General features: G+C 41.2%; 1 protein-coding gene across 2 annotated transcripts; it reads left to right on the top strand.

The window, feature by feature from the left end:
• Window positions 1-653: 653 nt before the first annotated feature.
• actr3b (actin related protein 3B) lies at window positions 654-16,696 on the top strand. 2 transcript variants are annotated; one of them, XM_064941424.1, is made up of 12 exons: window positions 654-882; window positions 1,665-1,720; window positions 2,121-2,245; window positions 2,545-2,655; window positions 2,942-3,037; window positions 9,112-9,219; window positions 10,788-10,931; window positions 11,095-11,268; window positions 11,967-12,059; window positions 13,647-13,772; window positions 13,936-14,019; window positions 15,738-16,696. In XM_064941424.1, exons 1-12 carry the CDS (start codon window positions 839-841, stop codon window positions 15,831-15,833), a joined length of 1,257 nt encoding a protein of 418 aa, XP_064797496.1. In that variant the 5' UTR covers window positions 654-838; the 3' UTR covers window positions 15,834-16,696. The 2 variants fall into 2 exon arrangements, with proteins under 2 accessions (XP_064797496.1, XP_064797497.1); XM_064941425.1 differs by lacking the exons at window positions 654-882; window positions 1,665-1,720; window positions 2,121-2,245 and having other exon boundaries at window positions 2,575-2,655; window positions 2,946-3,037.
• The last annotated feature ends 6,309 nt before the right edge of the window (window positions 16,697-23,005 follow it).

Below are 23,005 nucleotides of genomic sequence, written 5' to 3'. Positions count from 1 at the left end.
TCAATAATACTTTCAAATGTTTCAATAAAGCATTTTCTGTAGCCTAAAAGCTGATCCTGTATTAGCAATCACTACATTACAGAGCATTTCCGAATGAGAAACTGACTCACGGTCAATTGTGCAAGTTCCCATTCCCTACTAACCTCAAGTGGAGAACGGAGCCAGACAGCTTGTTTTTATTTTTTCAAATTTCCCTTTGACTCGGGAAGTACTCTCGCTGTCAAACTACTAGAAATAGAAACCTAGAGAAAGAGGCAGAGCGAGAGGGATAACTGGGCCCAAAATCGGTCTTCTCCAGCAGGTGGCGTATTTGTGTTTTTTCGCTCACCAAAGCGAGGAGTTTTTGTATGGAGTTCAACGAGAGAGTGTCGAATTTGGTTAACGAAAATGTGAATGGTTTATTTTCTACGTATGGCTTATTTGATCGACTAGAAGTTTCGTAATGCCTATGTTGTTGCGAGTGTACTGATTTAAGAAGGACACTTGACATCCTGGCAACTTTGAAAAAAAACAACACTTTATATTGGAGTTGTGCCTGTTGTTGTGCGTATCTGCCCTCTCATTGGCTAGAATGGTCCCACCTAATCGTGCCCCCTCCCCACTGCCTTCCATTTTGAAGACATTTATTTTCATTGTTAGAGCGGCCACTTGAGTGTCTGGTCAATATAATGAATACTCTGTAATATAAATAACGGTACAGGGAAATAAGCGAGCACGGGGCAGTGCAATCAGCCGTGTAGCCAACCTTCAATCATACATTGGGTTTAAACTAGCCGATACAGTTGTTGCAAATAATCTATGGTGTTATAGTATCGATAGGACAATCGTTAACACGAGCATGGCAACTCCTCTACCTCCTTGCGTGATAGATTGTGGGACAGGGTGAGTTTGTTTACTTGAAACAGCTACGCTTGCTCTGAACATACAGTATGTGATGTGCCTCGAAAAGGACATTTACTAACGTTAGGCTATGATATGCAACCAATCAAGACAACCTTTGTCACCCAAGTGGAAAGCACCTGCCTGTAAAGTTTACTTGAGAATAATATTAAATAATACTATTACAAATGTTATAATGTATAATATATAATAATAATACTTTCTCATGTTTTTTAGGTCTATAGCTAAGATGTTAATGTAAATAAAGTGCCATTGGCCACTGCGGTAGTGTCCTCTAAAACTTAGACTATTTTAGCCTTAGAGGAGCCTACTGTTTTCTGAATCCGAAGGCCTGTAAACTCACAGGTGTGATTAACTTGATGAATAACTCAGCCTGTGGGCGGTACATTTTCCAAGATCTCTATTAATTAAACAGCTGCATGTTTTGGCTAACAATATACATTTTAGAGGAGATACATTTTTTCCTCCATGATGAATTAGTATGGTTAAACAGGAAGTTTTACTTAATCAGAAAGGCTGGGGTCGAGACAGAACCTGATACTGTAAATTTATTACAGGGAACTAATTGCTAAAGGTTTCGGTTGTTACTGAAAGGTTAATTGCAAATTGATCGGTAGAGAATATATTGACAAATGCATTCTGCTTAGTCCATGGTACAGAAAATAAATAAATGATTCAGTTGTATATTTGCACAATGCTTAGGGGCAAACATTATAATCTTTGCTGTGTTATGATGACTTTGTGCTGTTTTTCTTTGAATGCAGTTACACCAAGATTGGATATGCTGGAAACACAGAGCCACAGTTTATCATGCCATCCTGTAAGTATACTGTATAGCTTATGTTGCAGATGTTTTAAACACTATCCACTTCCAACTTGAAGATGACTTTATTTACATCAGTTTTGGTTTTTGGATTTGAATCAAGCTCTGCCTTGGGAAAGCACTAATTAAAGGCAGTGTAACCTTGAGCAAGTTACTGCACTCCAGCTGTCACTTCACTCATTACCATCAATTCATTTCTCAAGGGAACGGACAACAAATGACTTTCAGACTGTTTTGATCTGTTCTTTGTTGAACACAGAGTCCTAAAATATGCTTGATAGCTGTGTGAACATATGGGCCTTGGTACGTCATCTGTCCATGTATATCGACTTGATGGACGGGAGGTCTAGAGAAGAATGTAACACCTGTTCGTTACCCTTATGTGTTTCCATTTCAGGCATCGCTATACGAGAGTCAGCCGGTGTAGGAGACCAGGCACAGAGGCGACTTGTGAAGGGAGTGGATGACTTGGATTTCTTTATAGGAGATGAAGGCATTGATAAGCCCAACTATGCAACCAAGGTGATTGATCCTACTCATAGGATCTGTCCCACTGGGCACAGATGTCAGTTCAATGTCAAGTTCAATGTGAATTCAAAAAAATAATTCACCATGTCATTGGATTTAGGTTAAAAGTTGGGTTAAAGAAAGACAAAGTGCCCTTACATTGATTCGTTTTTGCTAACCCTAGCAGTTTTCTACGTTGATTCAACGTCATTAGGTTGAAGGTTGAAATGACATGGAAACAATGGTGATTCTAACAATTTTTCGCCCACAGGGGTGGGTTTGAGTTGTAACCATGTGGCCTTTTGTCTTCAAAGTGGCCCATCAAACATGGGATGGTGGAAGACTGGGATTTGATGGAAAAGTTCATGGAGCAGATCATCTTCAAGTATCTGCGGGCAGAGCCAGAAGACCATAGCTTCCTTATGGTGAGAGACAGTTTATTGTAAAGGTATTATATACCCCAGTATACACCATAACACATTTTGTTTGTTGTAACATATATGGGAATGAAATAGAGGTATTGGTATTTATAAATATCAATGAATGCACCCATTGCCCATTCTGAATTTAGTCAATGTTTTTCAAAATGAAAACAGTCAATAGGTGCATGGTTTTTGTAAGACCTAATTTAAATTGTATTATTTTGTAGCTTTGCTGTTATTGCACTTAGTCAGTTGGACTGTATAGTGTTTTTTACGTTTGTGTCCCCAGACAGAGCCTCCGTTGAACACGCCAGAGAACAGAGAGTATCTGGCTGAGATCATGTTTGAGACCTTTAATGTCCCAGGCCTGTACATCGCAGTGCAGGTACAACAGAAATAATGTCCCATTCACACTATTGATCTGCGGTGGTGTTAATGAGGTGTAATAGCCCAATGACCCCATTCATGTATGGTTATATACCAGTAGTATATAGTACACGTATTGAGGATGTCTTATTATTATAACAATGTATTTGATATGATCATCCATTCACTCCATGTAAGCCTAGATAGAAATATACAGTACCAGTCAAGTTTGGACACCTACTTATTCAAGGGTTTTTCTTGATTTTTTACTGTTTTCTACATTGTAGAATAATAGTAAAGACATCAAAACTATGAAATAACACATACAGAATCATGTAGTAACCAACAATGTGTTAAACAAATCAATATATTTTATTTGAGATTCTTCAAAGTAGCCATCCTTTGCCTTGATGGCAGCTTTGCACACGCTTGGCATTCTATTCAGACCCTTTACTCAGTACTTTGTTGAAGCACCTTTGGTAGCAATTACAACCTAGAGTCTTCCTGGGTATGACGCTACAAGCTTGACACACCTGTATTTGGGGAGTTTCTCCCATTCTTCTCTGCAGATCCCCTCAAGCTCTGTCAGGTTGGATGGAGAGCGGTGCTGCACAGCTATTTTCAGGTCTCTCCAGAGATGTTCGATGGGTTTAAGTCCGGGCTCTGTCTGGGCCACTCAAGGACATTCAGAGACTTGTCCTGAAGCCACTCCTGCATTGTTTTGGCTTTGTGCTTAGGGTCATTGTCCTGTTGGAAGGTGAACCTTCGCCCCAGTCTGAGGTCTTGAGCGCCCTGGAGCAGGTTTTCATCAAGGATCTCTCTTTACTTTGCTCCGTTCATCTTTGCCTCGATCCTGACTAGTCTCCCAGTCCCTTCTGCTGATAAACATCGCCACAGCATGTGGGAAGCACAGCCGCAAGCTGCCCAGTGACGCGAGCCTACCAGACGAGCTAAATCACTTCTATGCTCGATTCGAGGCAAGCAACACTGAGGCATGCATGAGAGCATCAGCTGTTCCGGACAACTGTGTGATCACGCTCTCCGTAGCCGACGTGAGTAAGACCTTTAAACAGATCAACATACACAAGGCTGTGGGGCCAGACGGATTACCAGGACGTGTGCTCCGGGCATGTGCCTTCACTGACATTTTCAACAGGTCCCTGATTGAGTCTGTAATACCAACATGTTTCAAGCAGACCACCATAGTCCCTGTGCACAAGAACACAAAGGCAACCTGCCTAAATTACTACAGACCCGTAGCACTCACGTCCATAGCCATGAAGTGCTTTGAAAGGTTGCTAATGGCTCACATCAACACCATTATCCCAGAAACCCAAGACCCATTCCAATTTGCATGCCGCCCAAACATATCCACAGATTATGCTATCTCTATTGCACTCCACACTGCCCTCTCCCACCTGGACAAAAGGAACACTTATGTGAGAATGCTATTCATTGACTACAGCTCAGCGTTCAACACCATAGTACCCTCAAAATTCATCACTAAGCTAAGAATCCTGGGACTAAACACCTCCCTCTGCAACTAGATCCTGGACTTCCTGACGGGCCGCCCCCAGGTGGTAAGGGTAGGTAGCAACACATCTGCCATGCTGATCCTCAACATTGGAGCCCCTCAGGGGTGCGTGCTCAGTCCCCTCCTGTACTCCCTGTTCACCCACGACTGCATGGCCAGGCACGACTCCAACACCATCATTAAGTTTGCAGACGACACAACAGTGGTAGGCCTGATCACCGACAACGACGAGACAGCCTATAGGGAGGAGGTCAGAGACCTGGCCGGGTGGTGCCAGAATAGCAACCTATCCCTCAACGTGACCAAGAGTAAGGAGATGATTGTGGACTACAGGAAAAGGAGGACCGAGCACGCCCCCATTCTCATTGACGGGGCTATAGTGGAGCAGGTTGAGAGCTTCAAGTTCCTTGGTGTCCACATCAACAACAAACTAGAATGGCCCAAACACACCAAGACAGTCGTGAAGAGGGCCTATTCCCCCTCAGGAAACTAAAAAGATCTGAGATTCTTAAAAGGTTCTACAGCTGCAACATCGAGAGCATCCTGACTGGTTGCATCACTGCCTGGTATGGCAATTGCTCGGCCTCTGACCGCAAGGCACTACAAAGGGTAGTGCGTACGGCCCAGTACATCATGGGGGCTAAGCTGCCTGCCATCCAGGACCTCTACACCAGGCGGTGTCAGAGGAAGGCCCTAAAAATGGTCAAAGACCCCAGCCACCCTAGTCATAGACTGTTTTCTCTACTACCGCATGGCAAGCGGTACCGGAGTGCCAAGTCTAGGACTAAAAGGCTTCTCAACAGTTTTTACCCCCAAGCCATAAGACTCCTGAACAGGTAATCAAATGGCTAACCGGCTATCTGCATTGTGTCCCACCCACCATCCGCCAACCCCTCTTTTACGCTACTGCTACTCTGTTCATCATACAGTGGGGCAAAAAAGTATTTAGTCAGCCACAAATTGTGCAAGTTCTCCCACTTAAAAAAATGAGAGAGGCCTGTAATTGTAATCATAGGTACACTTCAACTATGACAGACAAAATGAGAGAAAAAAAATCCAGAAAATCACATTGTATGATTTTTAATGAATTTATTTGAAAACTATGGTGGAAAATAAGTATTTGGTCACCTACAAACAAGCAAGATTTCTGGCTCTCACAGACCTGTAACTTTTTCTTTAAGAGGCTCCTCTGTCCTCCACTCGTTACCTGTATTAATGGCACCTCTTTGAACTTGTTATCAGTATAAAAGACACCTGTCCACAACCTCAAACAGTCACACTCCAAACTCCACTATGGCCAAGACCAAAGAGCTGTCAAAGGACACCAGAAACAAAATTGTAGACCTGCACCAGGCTGGGAAGACTGAATCTGCAATAGGTAAGCAGCTTGGTTTGAAGAAATCAACTGTGGGAGCAATTATTAGGAAATGGAAGACATACAAGATCACTGATAATCTCCCTTGATCTGAGGCTCCACGCAAAATCTCACCCAGTGGGTTCAAAATGATCACAAGAACGGTGAGCAAAAATCCCAGAACCACACAGGGGGACCTAGTGAATGACCTGCAGAGAGCTGGGACCAAAGTAACAAAGCCTACCATCAGTAACACACTACGCCGCCAGGGACTCAAATCCTGCAGTGCCAGACGTGTCCCCCTGCTTAAGCCAGTACATGTCCAGGCCCGTCTGAAGTTTGCAAGAGAGCATTTGGATGATCCAGAAGAAGATTGGGAGAATGTCATATGGTGAGATGAAACCAAAATAGACCTTTTTGGTAAAAACTCAACTCGTCGTGTTTGGAGGACAAAGAATGCTGAGTTGTATCCAAAGGTGGAAACATCATGCTTTGGGGCTGTTTTTCTGCAAAGGGACCAGGACGACTGATCCGTGTAAAGGAAAGAATGAATGGGCCATGTATCGTGAGATTTTGAGTGAAAACTTCCTTCCATCAGCAAGGGCATTGAAGATGAATCGTGGCTGGGTCTTTCAGCATGACAATGATCCCAAACACACCGCACGGGCAACGAAGGAGTGGCTTCGTAAGAAGCATTTCAAGGTCCTGGAGTGGCCTAGCCAGTCTCCAGATCTCAACCCCATAGAAAATCTTTGGAGGGAGGTGAAAGTCCGTGTTTCCCAGCAACAGCCCCAAAACATCACTGCTCTCGAGGAGATCTGCATGGAGGAATGGGCCAAAATACCAGCAACAGTGTGTGAAAACCTTGTGAAGACTTACAGAAAATGTTTGACCTCTGTCATTGCCAACAAAGGGTATATAACAAAGTATTGAGATAAACATTTGTTATTGACCAAATACTTATTTTCCACCATAATTTGCAAATAAATTCATAAAAAATCCTACAATGTGATTTTCTGGATTTTTTTCCTCATTTTGTCTGTCATAGTTGAAGTGTACCTATGATGAAAATTACAGGCCTCTCTCATCTTTTTAAGTGGGAGAACTTGCACAATTGGTGGCTGACTAAATACTTTTTTTGCCCCACTGTTCCTGAGATCAATTTAGAGTCTTATAGCGAAAGGTCTTAATAACTTATGTAAATTAGGTATTTCTGTTTTTATTTTTTATAAATTTACAAACATTTCTAAAAACCCATTTTCACTTTGTCATTATGGGGTTGTGTGTGTAGATTGCTGAGGATTTTTTTTTATTTAATACATTTTAGAATAAGGCTGTAATGTAACAAAATGTGGAAAAAGTCAAGGGGTCTGAATACTTTCCGAAAACACTGTATACGATATGAGCCAAAGCCCGAAAAATAAACCTGAATTAAAATAATGATTATGGCATTGGACAATACATAACCTAATAGCCTACTGCATATTATGCAAGGTGGAAAAACATTTAAAAAAACATATATAGATTTAGGATGTTTTTGGTACATAACTGTTCTAGCCTATACATCAAAATTAAACAAATTCTAGCAATCACCTTTGAATCTGGACTGTACTATTCATACTGGTTGGACTGGTTACCTTATGATACGCTCCAAACATCAATCCATGAGTCTGGGAGAGAACATATAGGCCTAGGTGATGCTGTTGGTTCATTGATTGTGCAGGGCGGCTTACAGAGTTAGCTTACAATTATAGTGAATTTGTCCATCTCCTCTCCTTCATTCCTTTTTCGAGCACGCAGAAATAGGGGCTGTCAACAGTTTTAGTTAATTAAATGTGTTGCGTTATGAAAACAAGTTACTATCGCTATTCCCAAACAGATTTAATTTGGTTTCCCAAATGAAGCACTGGGTAGCTGCAGGAACATGGTTGGAGAGCCCATAGCTTAGAGAGTTTGGGTGGAATATCACCTGTCGTGCAGTGAGAGGCTGCATGCTCCTCAAACAGTGGTTGATGCGTGAAGTGAAATAAGTGTTCTTATAAGCCCAGACATTTCTATATGCAATCCCGTGTGATAGCAGAGTTTTTGATGGTTGCCACTAAAAAGAGGAGGATCCCAGCTGCTACTATATTTAGGTCTATTTCTCAGCTGCTCTGCTATAAAACCGGACTAGCCTCAGCATGATTTAAACTGGGAAAGCAGCCTCTATTTGCTATTCGAGTGCATACGGATGATGTCTTTTTTCCCCTGCCCCCTGTTCCTACAAGACAAGGTTGATGGTACCTTAATTGGGGAGGAAGGGCTTTTGGTAATGGCTGGAGAGGAATAAGTGAAATGGTATCAAACACATGGTTACATTTGTTTGATGCCATTCCATTTGCGCTGTTTCCGTACATTAATATGAGCCGTCCTCCCCTCAACAGCCTCCTGTTGTTCCTACCCATTTGATATTGGGCCATTCTAAATCTTTTTTCTCTCCATATTATTAAAGACAAGATTAATTTGAGAATAGTCTGATGGTTGAATATATGACCAATTGATGAGAGAACAGGGTGTGCAGCCTGAGGTAAGGAACAGAGTGTAAGCTTTTTTTGTGACTTTTTGTTGCATATAGTAGCATCATGCAGCCCAAATATGTTTTGATTTTTAAGACAATCTAAGATTTGTATCATTCACATCTAAATTAGCCAATTTACTCAAAATCTAGTTTAGCATATAGGACCTGTTTCAAATGATCACTTTTACTCTCAAGATTGCTCCGAAATGGGAAAAATATCCTTTCTATTTTATTCCGCCAAGTTCAATTATATTCTTCTTACTATAAAATCATATAATATAATATATTGGCACGGGACTTATAAGCATATCTTGTCTGGTAAATTAACTAGTCTACAGCCTATGGCAGGGTGCATAGCCAGATAACATACAGTAGGCCAACTCATATTCTGTTCTCTGAAATACATTTTCTTCATATCATAATGTTTCTTTAGACTTGCCTAAAATAAATAATGGATTTATTGTGGTTTTATTAAATGGGTTTATTAGACTTTTTTTCAATGTAGATGTTCCAAAGGCATACATCAGCGACATGTATGCGTTGAGGCTTGGACATTCTAAACATGTTTACAATATTTCATGACCGCCACAGCCCTAGGTCTAATCACATTGAAATCTGTCTCTCAGTGATTGTACTGGTTCATTTCAGGCAGTTCTGGCCCTGGCAGCATCATGGACGTCTAGACAAGTAGGCGAGCGAACACTGACAGGAATCGTGATTGACAGCGGAGATGGAGTCACCCACGCCATACCTGTGGTAACAAAAGCATATCAAAGTTTTTGTTGTTGTTAAAAGGCACTATGACAAAGTAGGTCGCAGGCCTAATAGGTCATAGAGGCTTATAATCACACTTGTCGTGAAAGCTTAATGTTGTCTTATGTCACCTTAAACTGTTATGAAACCGTCCATCAACATTGGAGTTGCCATAATCTTCCATTACAGAAGTGCTATGCCAACCTTATGAAGGCATTATAAACCTCAAAAAAGCTAGGCCATTTTGGTTGCTTAGCTTTAATTGTGGAAACAAAACAGAAATGTCTTTCTTGTGCGTGGAAGCAGCTAGCAAGCCCAACTTAACTCCTTTATTGATCTGTTTTGATTGTGTGTCTGTCCAAATTCAAAGGAATGTCAATATACAACATGATCCAAGGCATCGTGGGTTAATGGGAGGATCCAATGAGGAAAGGCATGTAAGGGGACGTTTTATAACCACCCTATCCCTTCCCTGATAGAAACATCCCTGTACATGGGTTGAACTCCCCCACCCCAGGACATGCTTCAACTCTTTGGTCTTTTGACCAATTAGATCAGCTCTGAAAAAGATCTGATGTGATTGGTCAAAAGACCAATTAGTGGAACAAATATCAGAATTGTGCTGCCTGTGTAAATGCAGCCTAAGACTCCCATACTGTTTCTCAACAGACCAAGGTGGCTTTTCCCTCCTCCAGGTCAAAGCAAATTCCCTTGTGGGCCTTCGCCATGTTGCTTTTAGCTATCCTGTCTTTTTAAATCAGTGTTGCTGTCCTGTCTTTTTAAATCAGTGATGCTGTCCTGTCTTTTTAAATCAGTGTTGCTGTCCTGTCTTTTTAAATCAGGGTTGCTGTCCTGTCTTTTTAAATCAGGGTTGCTGTCCTGTCTTTTTAAATCAGTGTTGCTGTCCTGTCTTTTTAAATCAGTGTTGCTGTCCTGTCTTTTTAAATCAGGCTTGCTGTCCTGTCTTTTTAAATCAGGGTTGCTGTCCTGTCTTTTTAAATCAGGGTTGCTGTCCTGTCTTTTTAAATCAGGGTTGCTGTCCTGTCTTTTTAAAATCAGGGTTGCTGGCAGAGAGGAAACAAGGAGAAGTAGCCACTTTAGCTTATTGAGACGCACCACCTGTGCACATGACTCTCCTAAATATAACTCCCTTTCTGTAAAAGTGATATGGCATGAAGTTCTGTGTCTGTTGTTTATGATGACTAAAATGCTGTGTCAAATTCAATGATTGCTGGGATCCCGTATGTGGACTTTTTCTTTATGGCTATATATAAAATAGAATTGGATACCATAAAGTAGAATACCATACAGTGAAAAACAAGTGCTGTACCCATATTGAGATATAAACGTAAAAGTCACAGCACGTTCATAGACTTGTTCAGATGCCTTCTTCACTGTCAGCTGTTTTCTAGATACACATTGCAGCTTTAAGTGTTTCATGTTGTGCAAATTCATAGTTATGCTGCAGGTATAGAGTAACTCTTTGAGACATATTATGTTAACCTGTTGTTGACTTGATATTTAGGATTCTTGACTGTTTGAGTCATTGTAACTTATGTGTCCTGTGCTAGGCTGAAGGCTACGTCATTGGGAGCTGTATAAAACACATCCCCATAGCAGGTCGAGACATCACCTTGTTTATTCAGCAGCTCCTCAGAGAGAGGGAGGTGGGCATCCCCCCGGAACAGTCCATGGAGACAGCCAAGGCAGTCAAGGTAAGGAGGAGAGTAGTAGTGAAGCTACCTAGCAACACCTAGCGACCTCTTTAAGAGGTTTTGATTGGTGTAATGGATGTTGGACTGATGCTACATTATGTACATAAATGGACAATGTAAGCTCACACTTGTTTATTTGTTGTTTGTTGTTTTGTTTTCCCAGGAGAGGTACTGCTACATCTGTCCAGACATTGTGAAGGAATTTGCCAAATATGACACGGACCCTGGGAAATGGATCAAGAAGTACAAAGGCATCAATGCCATCAACAAATCTGAATTCCACATAGACGTTGGATATGAACGCTTTTTAGGTCCAGAAATATTCTTTCATCCAGAGGTATTCATTGATATTCTGAATAATGGGTAGCGTTTATTTTATGCTACACTATTTATAAGAAGTAACATGTTACCCAATAAGGATCCAGTTGGATTAATTACTCATTTGAAATGAGTATCTTCAAGAAAGCACCAATTGTTGTCATGTAAGATATCAGTAAAAAAAAAAAAGATAAATAATTGTTATGCAGAATAAAGTTGACAAATTTAAGATTATTCTCATTTAAAGGCCCAGTGCAGTCAAAATCATGGTTTCCATGTGTTTTATACATATTTAAACACTGAGGTTGGAATGATAATGCCTTTTTAGTGTAAGAGCTGTTTGAAAAGAAAGCCTAATATTTCAGCCTGTTTTGGTGGGATGGCGTTTTGGCCTGCCTGGTGACAACACCAGGTGGTAAATTAGTTAGGTTTAGAACTCTTTATTATTTAAGTCTATCTGACAATAACAGCTAGTTTTCAGTTTTCCCCTCTCCAGACCACTCCCAGACAGTCATAGCTAAATTCTTTCTTGAGAAATTGCTCTTTGCTAAGAAGCTAGTTTTGTTTATTTTCTAACATTTTAATTAAAAACAATAACAGTAATATTCTTAATTATTACCCAGAAATAATTTGATATTGAGATAAAAACAGCTGCATTGAACCTTGCTTTAAACATTCACATGTAATACCCACTATATCTGCTCCTGTGTTTTACAGTTTGCCAACCCAGACTTCATGCAACCAATCTCAGATATAGTTGACGAGGTTATAATGAACTGTCCAATTGATGTCAGAAGACCTCTATATAAGGTATGGCTTCAACACTACGTTCTGCAATTGATTGTGTGATGGGGGAAATGCATGTCTTTCCAGTTTAACAATTCATTTAAGAAATAATATGATTTGAAGATTATTTTAAATATGTCAGACTTGCTCTGCAACACATTTAGTATTGACAGTTTTGATTCGGAATAGTTTTTCATATTTTGTCCACCAGGCGTCAGTGTACACCTTGTTATCTTACTGGTAGATGCATGTTGGCCTTGTTGGAGGCAATGAGAGAACATCGGCTTGAACACGGCACCTGACTTATTCAATGGCCATTTCAGTTCACATTCTCGTCTTCATTTAGCTTGGATCATGCCAACAATACATGTATTTTTTCTAAACACAGAATGAGTGCAAATTATCTTGCTCTCATGTGTTATAAATGTCCATGATCTTCATGCCACTCATCTGCATATCAAATTAAAACATCAAACTGGGGTATTTATAAAAACATTGAGACAAGTCATTGAACTTGTAATAGCCCAGTGAACCAACTGCCTAAAATAAAATATTGCAATCTTCTGGGCAATTGAATACATTTAACAATTCATTGAGCATCCTAACTATCCCCACGAGTCACAACACCTGAGGTGGACTATAAGCTTAAGCCATCTTCTTCACAAATTGAAAGGTGGTCATCTGCAGTAAAACGCTCTGCTGCTGGGCTCTCATCTCCTCCTCTGACACGAGTAATAAATGGATTCATTTCAGAAAGGCAAAACATGGATGGAAAGAGGGATGAAAGAGGGAGGGAGAGAGGGATGAAAAATAGATGGAGAACAGTACTTTTTTTATTGCTGCAAGTTATTCCAGCTCTGCCCAATCCAAACAATGGGATACATTTCCTCCCAAAGCCTCTAAAGTTTGTTAACAAACGATTGACCCCCTCGACCTGTAATGGCGGAGGATCGCAGGTTGATCCCCTATTATCGCTGAACGTCAATATTTAATTAAGGTCGAATGACTGTCCCAATATTCCCTGAGCCTTTTTTTTCTTCTCTCTCTCTCTCTCTCTCTCTCTCTCTCTCTCTCTCTCTCTCTCTCTCTCTCTCTCTCTCTCTCTCTCTCTCTCTCTCTCTCTCTCATTTGATTTCAGCAACTTTCAAGGGGTGTTATTTAAGCAATAAGGCCAGAGGGAGTGTGGTATATGGCCAATATACCACGGCTAAGGGCTGTTCTGAGGCACGACACAAAGCCGAGGTGCATTATTGCTATTATAAACTGGTTACCAACCTAATTACAAATACATGTTTTGTCATAGCCGTGTTATACTGTCTGATATACCACACCTGTCAGCCAATCAGCATTCAGGGCTCGAACCACCCGGTTAATAATTTGTGATTAAGCCCTAATTATGTGATGACATTGAAGCCTAACTAGACACAGAAAGCATAAAAATACACAAAGCACAAAAATATTGAACACCTGTCGATGCGCCCTTGAGCAAGGCATTTAGCCCTTGTGTGTTTAGCAAGATTGACTACTTTTGGTGAATGAAGGTGTTGTTATTGTTTTGATGGGCTAGAAAACTGACACCCTATAGTTGTGTTGTGTACTGACACATTACAGAATATTGTCCTGTCTGGGGGTTCCACCATGTTCAGAGACTTTGGCCGGCGGCTGCAGAGAGACCTGAAGCGGTCGGTAGACGCCCGACTCAAATTGAGTGAGGAGCTCAGTGGAGGAAGGATAAAGGTGTGTGTCTGTTCGTGCTTTCCTGTCTCCTATGGTCATGTTTGGTACGACAACGATCATAGGAGTTGGCAATACAGATCTGACATTGTCCAGGCTATTGTGATGCAGGGTAGAACTGGGCTCAGGATGGATGGTAATCTGTCTACTTTCCTGTTGTTTTCAGCCCAAGCCCATGGAGGTCCTGGTGGTTACACACCACATGCAGCGCTATGCCGTGTGGTTTGGAGGATCCATGCTTGCCTCTACGGTAAAGACCATACACAGTGCAGATGTACACACTCACACACAGAGCACGCACCCACACTACATTTTCTACATGGTCATACTGCGAAGGTTAACAAGTTCTGTTATTATTATTATTATTATCATTCACTATCACATGTCTACTGTATTAATGTATATATAGAATCAATATATAAACAGTACTCAGCCTACAGATAAAGGATCTTCATTTAATTACTCTTTTGTTGCTGAACTATTTCCTGCACAATAGTGTATTCTAGGTTTAAAAAGGCCTCTAAAGTTTATTATTTCCACTTTAAAATGTCTGACTTTGCCCTAACAAAAAATGGATCAACTCCTACAAAAAATGTCCATGAATTAAATCTACATAATAATTCAAATGTCCTGTTGCTGCAGGATTAGTTTCCTGCTGTAGCAAACTGGCTCAAATTAAGATTGTACATCTGTAATAATGCTGTGTCTGGTGTAGAGGTCGACCGATTATGATTTTTCAACGCCGATACCGATTATTGGAGGACCACATAAAGCCGATACCGATTAATCGGCCAATTTTTTAATTTTATTTGTAATAATGACAATTACAACAATAAATACTGAATGAACACTTATTTTAACTTAATATAATACATCAATAGAATCAATTTAGCCTCAAGTAAATAATTAAACATGTTAAATTTGGTTTAAATAATGCAAAAACAAAGTTTTGGAGAAGAATGCAAAAGTGCAAAATGTGCCATGTAAGAAAGCTAACGTTTCAGTTCCTTGCTCAGAAAATGAGAACTTATGAAAGCTGGTGGTTCCTTTTAACATGAGTTTTCAATATTCCCAGGTAAGAAGTTTTAGGTTGTAGTTATTATAGGAATTATAGGACTATTTCCCTCTATACCATTTGTATTTCATTAACCTTTGACTATTGGATGTTCTTATAGGCACTTAAGTATTGCCAGTGTAACAGTATAGCTTCCATCCCTCTAGTTAGCATGCGAGAGCGTGCGGGAGTTGATAGGCTTGAAGTCATAAACAGAGCAATGCTTGACGCACAAGGAAGAGCTGCTGGCAAAACGCACAAAAGTGCTGTTTGAATGAATGTTTAAGCACCTGCTTCTGCCTACCACCTCTCAGTCAGATACTTGTATGTTTGTATGCTCAGTCAGATTATATGCAACGCAGGACACGCAAGATAATATCTAGTAATATCATAAACCAAGTTTAGTTAACTAGTGATTATGATTGATTGTTTTTTATGAGATAAGTTTAATGCTAGCTAGCAACTTACCTTGGCTTACTGCCTTCGCGTAACAGGTCTCCTTGTGGAGTGCAACGAGAGAGAGGCAGGTCGTTATTGCGTTGGACTAGTTAACTGTTGCAAGTTTGGATCTCCCGAGCTGACAAGGTGAAAATCTGTCGTTCTGCCCCTGAACAAGGCAGTTAACCCACCGTTCCTAGGCCGTCATTGAAAATAAGAATGTGTTCTTAAGTGTCTTGCCTAGTTAAATAAAGGTATAAAATATATATATATATTTTTTAAATCTGCAAATCGGCGCCCAAAAATACTGATTTTCGATTGTTATGAAAACTTTAAATCTGCCCTAATTAATCGGCCATTCCGATTAATCAGTCGACCTCTAATCTGGTGTTATCCAACCTTTTTCATCTGCCTAAAGTACTGAGATAAATCCCCTGTTGCTCCTTGCTTTTGTATTCCGTTTCTTTCCTTCACAGCCTGAGTTTCTCCAGGTTTGTCACTCAAAAAAGGACTACGATGAGTTTGGTCCCAGCATCTGCCGCCATAACCCTGTCTTTGGTACCATGTCCTAATGCTAAAACCCACACCTACAGAACCTGCTGTTGACCCTGGCCTGGGGTCAGTCCATGCGTCGTGATTGATGTCCTTACTTTACCACCATAGCACTCTAACCTACCACACAAGAGCCCCTTAGACGTTGATGTGCAATTGAATTTGTCAACAATATATTGTACAATCAGTATCGGCTAATTAGAATTAATGTGAAGGATAAAAGTCATTGAATTAGACAAAGACCTGTTATAGCACACATACAGTGAATTTTCAATATTGTCATTGTAGCAACATTGCAGACTATTTAATAGAATTAAACAAGAAAAAATCTAAACTGGAACACTTTGGTTGAAGCCATGAACTGAAGACTGTTTTCTTGCACCTACTCTCTTAGTTTCGCTGTACACTCTTAAGATTAACTTTAGATCCCATCCCAGGCTGCATTAATCATGTGGGAAGGCAACCCACGCTAATTCTGGAGCAGCCCGTTACATTTGTCCAATATCCATAGAAAGTCATACTTTGAAATTGTATATAGAATATATAGATAAAGATACTACATATTACAATATAACATATTTAGAAATGTGTTTATATTTGTATTAAAGATTATCAGAACAGGTATATAAAGATGTAGATCGTATTGACGTGAAATAGTGTAACGTGAAAGAAGAGATATTTCGAGAGATTTTGTTTATTAGGTCCAAAAGTATTTATTAAATTATTTTTGTCAGCCACAAATGATCTATGGTATATAATGATATTGAAGTATTTATTTATACATTTCTGTGTATCTAGAAGTTATTTCCGTAGGGAACTGTGCTCACTAAAAATCTAACTGCTGGTATGACGCTAATGTGAATAAAGGTACTTGGCACCTTCATGGCTTGTTGTTTCTGATTGATAGCTAATGTGATTTATTTTATTTTATTTTTCACCTTTTTATTTTTTGAATTTTGAATTTTTTGCAGTTTCTCCCCAATTTCGTGGAATCCAATTGTTATTAGTTACTATCTTGTCTCATTGCTAATAGTGTGGGGTGGGGTGGGAGGGGGGCTCGGGAGAGACGAAGGTCGAGAGCCATGCGTCCTTCGAAACACAACCCAACCAAGCCGCACTGCTTCTTAACACAGTGTGCATCCAACCCTGGAAGCCAGCCGCACCAATGTGTTGGAGGAAACACTGTGCACCTGGCGACCTGGATAACGTGCACTGCGCCCGGCACGCAACAGGAGTTGCTAGTGCGTGATGAGACAAGGACATCCCTACCGGTCAAACCCTCCTTAACCCAGATGACACTAGGCCAATTGTGTGTCGCCCCATGGACCTCCTGTTCACGGCCGGCTGCGACAGAGCCGATTGTCCTGTTTGGGGTTGCCACAGAGTCAGCCAAAGTTGCAATTGTTATTCAGTTACTGTATCCAATCTCGTATGGCCAATGGCATACATAATAATGGATATGATGGTGTAATAAAACAACTGATATTCTTGTTCCATGTGATATTAATAGCAGTGGTATTCTTTATGATATAAGCTCATGTCGTGGTATCGTATTTTTCCTGATCAGCGTTCAATCCATGTTAAAAGCTCAATATTAGCAAAAGTAAGAGGCCAACTTCCTGCAAGGCTTCCGCAAACCATAAATATTTTCTCTTGTTCTTTAATGAATGCTCAGAAGGCATTACAATGAAACTAGGAGTTCTCTGAGTGAACTTGGCACACCCCTCCCGGTTGTTTGATCCAGAGTAAATCTGTGGGTGTCACGTGTCAATTGTACTCTCAGCAGCTTACCTGAAAAATAACCTTGTGACCCTGTTGAACACTGATAAGCAGTGTCATTACTATTTATTGCACTGCAATAATCTCCCACTGAAGTATTACAGATCAAATGCAGTATCTTTCAAAATGATCATCTAGTATTACAACCAGAGGGAAATAAACTCTGGACCACCTTTACTCCACACAGAGACGCATACAAACCTCTCCCTCACCCTCCATTTGGCAAATCTGACCATAATTCTAACCTCCTGATTCCTGCGTACAAGTACAAATTAAATCAGGAAGCCCCCGTGACTAGATCAATAAAAAAGTGGTCAGATGAAGCAGATGCTAAGCTATCCGGAATTTCTCCGATTGTATTGAGGAGTACATCACATCCGTCATTGGCTTCACCAATAAGTGCATCGATGACGTTGTCCCCACAGTGACCATACGTACATACCCCAACCAGAAGCCATGGATTACAGGCAACATCCACACTGAGATAAAGGCTAGAGCTGCCACTTTCAAGGAGCGGGATTCTAACCCGGAAGTTTATAAGAAATCCTGCTATGTCCTCCAACGAACCATCAAACAGGCAAAGCGTAAATATAGTACTAAGATCGAATCGTACAACACCGGCTCTGACGCTCGTCGGATGTGGCAGGGCTTGCAAACCATTATTGACTACAAAGGAAAGCACAGCCGAGAGCTGCTCAGTGACACGAGCCTACCAGACGAGGTTAACTACTTCTATGCTTTCTTCGAGGCAAATGACATTGAAACATGCATGAGAGCACCAGCTGTTCTGGAAGACTGTGATCACGCTCTCTGTAGCCGATGTGTGTAAGACCTTTAAACAGGTCAACATTCACAAGGCCGCAGGGCCAGGCAAATTACCAGGATGTGTACTGCGAGCATGCGCTGACCAACTGGCAAGTGTGTTCACTGACATTTTCAACCTCTTCCTGTCCGAGTCTATAATACCAACATGTTTTAAGCAGACCACCATAGTGCCTGTGCCCAAGAACACTAAGGTAACCTGCCTAAACGACTACCGACCCGTAGCACTCACGTCTGTAGCCATGAAGTGCTTTGAAAGACTGGTCATGGCTCACATCAACACCAATAACCCAGAAACCCTAGACCCACTACAATTTGCATACCGCTCTAACAGATGCACAGATGATGCAATCTCTACTGCACTCCACACTGCCCTTTCCCACCTGGACAAAAGGAACACCAATGTGATAATGATATTCATTGACTACAGCTCAGCGTTCAACACCATAGTGCCTTCAAAGCTCATCAATAAGCTTAGGACCCTGGGACTAAACACCTCCCACTGCAACTGGATCCTGGACTTCCTGACGGGCCGCCCCCAGGTGGTAAGGGTAGGTAACAATACATCCGCCACTCTGATCCTCAACACTGGAGCCCCTTAGGGGTACGTGCTCAGTCCCCTCCTGTACTCCCTGTTCTCTCATGACTGCACGGCCAGGTTCGACTCCAACACCATCATTAAGTTTGCCGATGACACACCAGTGGTAGGCCTGATCACCAACAATGACGAGAAAGCTTATAGGGAGGAAGTCAGAGACCTGGCCATGTGGTGCCAGGACAACAAGCTCTCCCTCAATGTGATCAAGACAAAGGAGATGATTGTTGACTACAGGAAAAACAGGACTGAGCATGCCCCCCATTCTCATCAATGGGGGTGTAGTGGAGCAGGTTGAGAGCTTCAAGTTCCTTAGTGTCCACATCACCAACAAACTAACCTGTTCCAAGCACAGCAAGACAGAGTGAAGAGGGCACGACAAAAGCTATTCCCCATCAGGAGACTGAAAAGATTTGGCATGGGTCCTAAGATCCTCAAAAGGTTCTACAGCTGCACCATCGAGAGCATGACTGGTTGCATCGCTGCCTGGTATGACAACTGCTCGGCCTCCGACTGCTAGTCACTAGAGGGTAGTGCGAACGGCCTGGTACATCACTGGGGCCAAGCTTCCTGGCATCCAGGACCTCTATACCCGGCGGTGTCAGAGGAAGGCCTTAAAAAATTGTCAAAGACTCCAGCCACCCTAGTCATATATTGTTCTCTCTGCTACCACACGGCAAGTGGTACCGGAGTGCCAATTCTAGGTCCAAGAGGCTTCTAAACAGCTTCTACCCCCAAGCCATAAGACTCCTGAACACCTAATCAAATGGCTACCCAGGCTATTTGCATTGCCTCCCCCCCTCTTTTACGCCGCTGCTACTCTCTGTTGTTATCATCTATGCATAGTCACTTTAATAACTCTACCTACATGTACATATTACCTCAACTAACCAGTGCCCCTGTACATTGACTCTGTACCGACACCCCCCTGCATATAGTCTCGCAATTGTTATTTTCCTCCTGCTCTTTAATTACTTGTTACTTTTATTTCTTATTCTTATCCGTATTTCTTTTAAACTGCATTGTTGGCTAGGGGCTCGTAAGTAATCATTTCACTGTAAGGTGTCTACACCTATTCGGTGCATGTGACTGATAACATTTGATTTGATTTGAGCATGGTTTTTGACAAAGGAGTTCCACCATCAGTGTGATATGTACTGTGAAAAACAGGAATCGCTATCCCTGATGAAGTCTCTCCTTGGCAGCTTATTACATAGAAAAGTCTATCTGAAGTCACATGGTGGATGGAAAGTGCAGAGGGAAGCCAAGGCGTGATGCGATTCAAGAGGGATGTAGCCCTGACCAGTGAGCAAAGTGTCAAACTGCACTTTGTCTATCCTGTAAAACTCAGTGGACAGAACAATGTGAGGAGTTATTCAACATTGGAGGGTGGCTGTTTCAGTATAAGCGTTAAAAGTGTCCCTCCTGTCTCAGCCTCCAGTATTTATGCTGCAGTAGTTTATGTGTCGGGGGGCTGGGTCAGTTTGTCATATCTGGAGTACTTCTCCTGTCCAATTCGGTGTCCTGTGTGAATCTAAGTGTACGTTCTCTAATTCTCTCCTTCTCTCTCTCTTTCTCTCTCTCGGAGGACCTGAGCCCTAGGACCATGCCCCGGGACTACTCGACATGATGACTCCTTGCTGTCCCCAGTCCACCTGGCCGTGCTGCTGCTCCAGTTTCAACTGTTCTGCCTTATTATTATTCGACCATGCTGGTCATTTATGAACATTTGAACATCTTGGCCATGTTCTGTTATAATCTCCACTCGGCACAGCCAGAAGAGGACTGGCCACCCCACATAGCCTGGTTCCTCTCTAGGTTTCTTCCTAGGTTTTGGCCTTTCTAGGGAGTTTTTCCTAACCACCGTGCTTCTACACCTGCATTGCTTGCTGTTTGGGGTTTTAGGCTGGGTTTCTGTACAGCACTTTGAGATATCAGCTGATGTACGAAGGGCTATATAAATAAATTGGATTTGATTTGATCACTTGATACCTGACTAAAGAACAACCATTTGGAGTCAGTTGAGCATTTGCTACGCTACCTCCTGGCATACCTTGGAGAAACTTTGGGTATACTGTAGCAGTCTAAAGCTGCCGACCAGGCTGCACAGAGACATAACATTATATGCTTAAAAATAAGACATTTTTCCTGTCAGCTTTAAGTAAAGTGTTACCAAAGTTGTTCCATTATTTTGTTTCCCCTTCCCTCCCTTCCCACCTTTTTCAGGCCTGTCTTAATATTCCTCTATGCCTATTAGAGGTGTGGATGCTTCAGTCCAGAGAGACTCATTACTGAAGGGAGTGTCTGAGTGGATGTCACCCCAGGGATGGTGCTCATCTAATTAGAATTAGGGCATAATCACACCCTACCGACATACTGTTACCCTGAACACTGAGGGGGGAAATGTAAATTGAGGCCAATGGATTTCCATAGAGTCAAACTAGAGTAATGTACACAATCTAGCATAAACAGTTCATAAATCAGGAGTGTACCGTAGCTGGAAATTCAGACATGGGTCCATATCCGGAAAGGGAAATTATTGATTTCTTTGTTTGAATAATTGATTACATTTTATCCATATTTTCTTTGCTTAGTTGTCAAGTTGTTGTTATGACAAATTCATTAATGCAAAATCCCCAGTAATACATGCAGGCACTGCTCAACAAAAATAGGACATCACTGGTTGGCTGCTTTCACCACATAGCCGACATCCCACTGGGCAAAAACTGGTTGAATCAATGTTGTTCGTCATTTATTTTTATATTTTTATATGTGATGACATTGAATCAACGTGGAAAACTGATTGGATTTGCAAAAAGTCATCAGGGCATTTCGTATTTTTTCTCCAAACCTTTTACCTAATGTAAATCAAAACTAGATGTTGAAATGACGTCTGTGCCCATTGGGATGATGCCATCAGAAGTTTGAAATGGCAGCTATTATAACATGTCATTACAGATCATAGCATTGATATACAGTATCTGACATACCAACACCTGACTTAGTTTTGAAGAGAGTATGTGTGTGTGTGTGTGTGTGTGTGTGTGTGTGTGTGTGTGTGTGTGTGTGTGTGTGTGTGTGTGTGTGTGTGTGTGTGTGTGTGTGTGTGTGTGTGTGTGTGTGTGTGTGTGTGTGTGTGTGTGTGTGTGTGTAGCGATTAGTCTGTCATATCTTCCCTCCTCCCACACCAATAAAGCTGGTTATTATGATGATCATAAATTCCCTTACATCAGCAGAAATGCTGTTGGTAGCAGAGCAATTACACTAGGCTCGACTAAAAACCCAAACTCAGCAGAATGTTCATTGTTTTAATACAGACACATTGTGGGGCTTAGAAAAACAGCTGTCCCAAAAGCTCATGAATATCTTTACATGAATGTATGCATACAAGGCTCAGGCTGCCACATTAATATTATTTGCATAATATGTAATTATGCAAATTCAGGTGGATGTTAGAGGGCGTTACTGAAGAATGTGTTTGTTTGATATGATTTTTTTTTGCTTTTCGTGTTTTTGTTTGTTTTTCATGTATTGTGTAATTGATGTGTATACTGTATACAGTATATATGTATTGTGCAATTGATGTGTATAGTGTATACTGTATATCTGTATTGTGCAATTTTTAATTTTACCTTTATTTAACTAGGCAAGACAGTTAAGAACAAATTCTTATTTTCAATGACGGCCTAGGAACAGTGGGTTAACTGCCTGTATACAGTTTATATGTATTGTGTAATTGATGTATATACTGTATTCAGTATACATGTATAGTGTAATTATTGTTTGTTCATGTGTTCATGCAGGGCTCATATGCGAAAGAGACAGCATGCTTAAATAAAGGTTAAATAAATAAATGCATGACAGAGTGAGACGTTCAGCAAAATTATTCAGCCCCTTTACTTTCAGTGCAGCAAACTCTCTCCAGAAGTTCAGTGAGGATCTTTGAATGATCCAATGTTGACCTAAATGACTAATGATGATAAATACAATCCACCT

This window comes from Oncorhynchus masou, chromosome 28 (assembly GCF_036934945.1).
Source record: "Oncorhynchus masou masou isolate Uvic2021 chromosome 28, UVic_Omas_1.1, whole genome shotgun sequence".
NCBI classification, from domain to species: domain Eukaryota; kingdom Metazoa; phylum Chordata; class Actinopteri; order Salmoniformes; family Salmonidae; genus Oncorhynchus; species Oncorhynchus masou.
Note: the sequence above shows the minus strand (reverse complement) of the source record. Positions and strands in the feature narration are given on the sequence as shown.

Bases quoted from the DNA above. Each gene is read 5' to 3' on its own strand.
- actr3b (XM_064941424.1), top strand. From the start codon at position 839: ATGGCAACTCCTCTACCTCCTTGCGTGATAGATTGTGGGACAGG. The intron at 2,246-2,544 runs GTGATTGATCCT...TTGTCTTCAAAG, and splicing joins AGCCCAACTATGCAACCAAG to TGGCCCATCAAACATGGGAT. The intron at 10,932-11,094 runs GTAAGGAGGAGA...TTGTTTTCCCAG, and splicing joins AGACAGCCAAGGCAGTCAAG to GAGAGGTACTGCTACATCTG.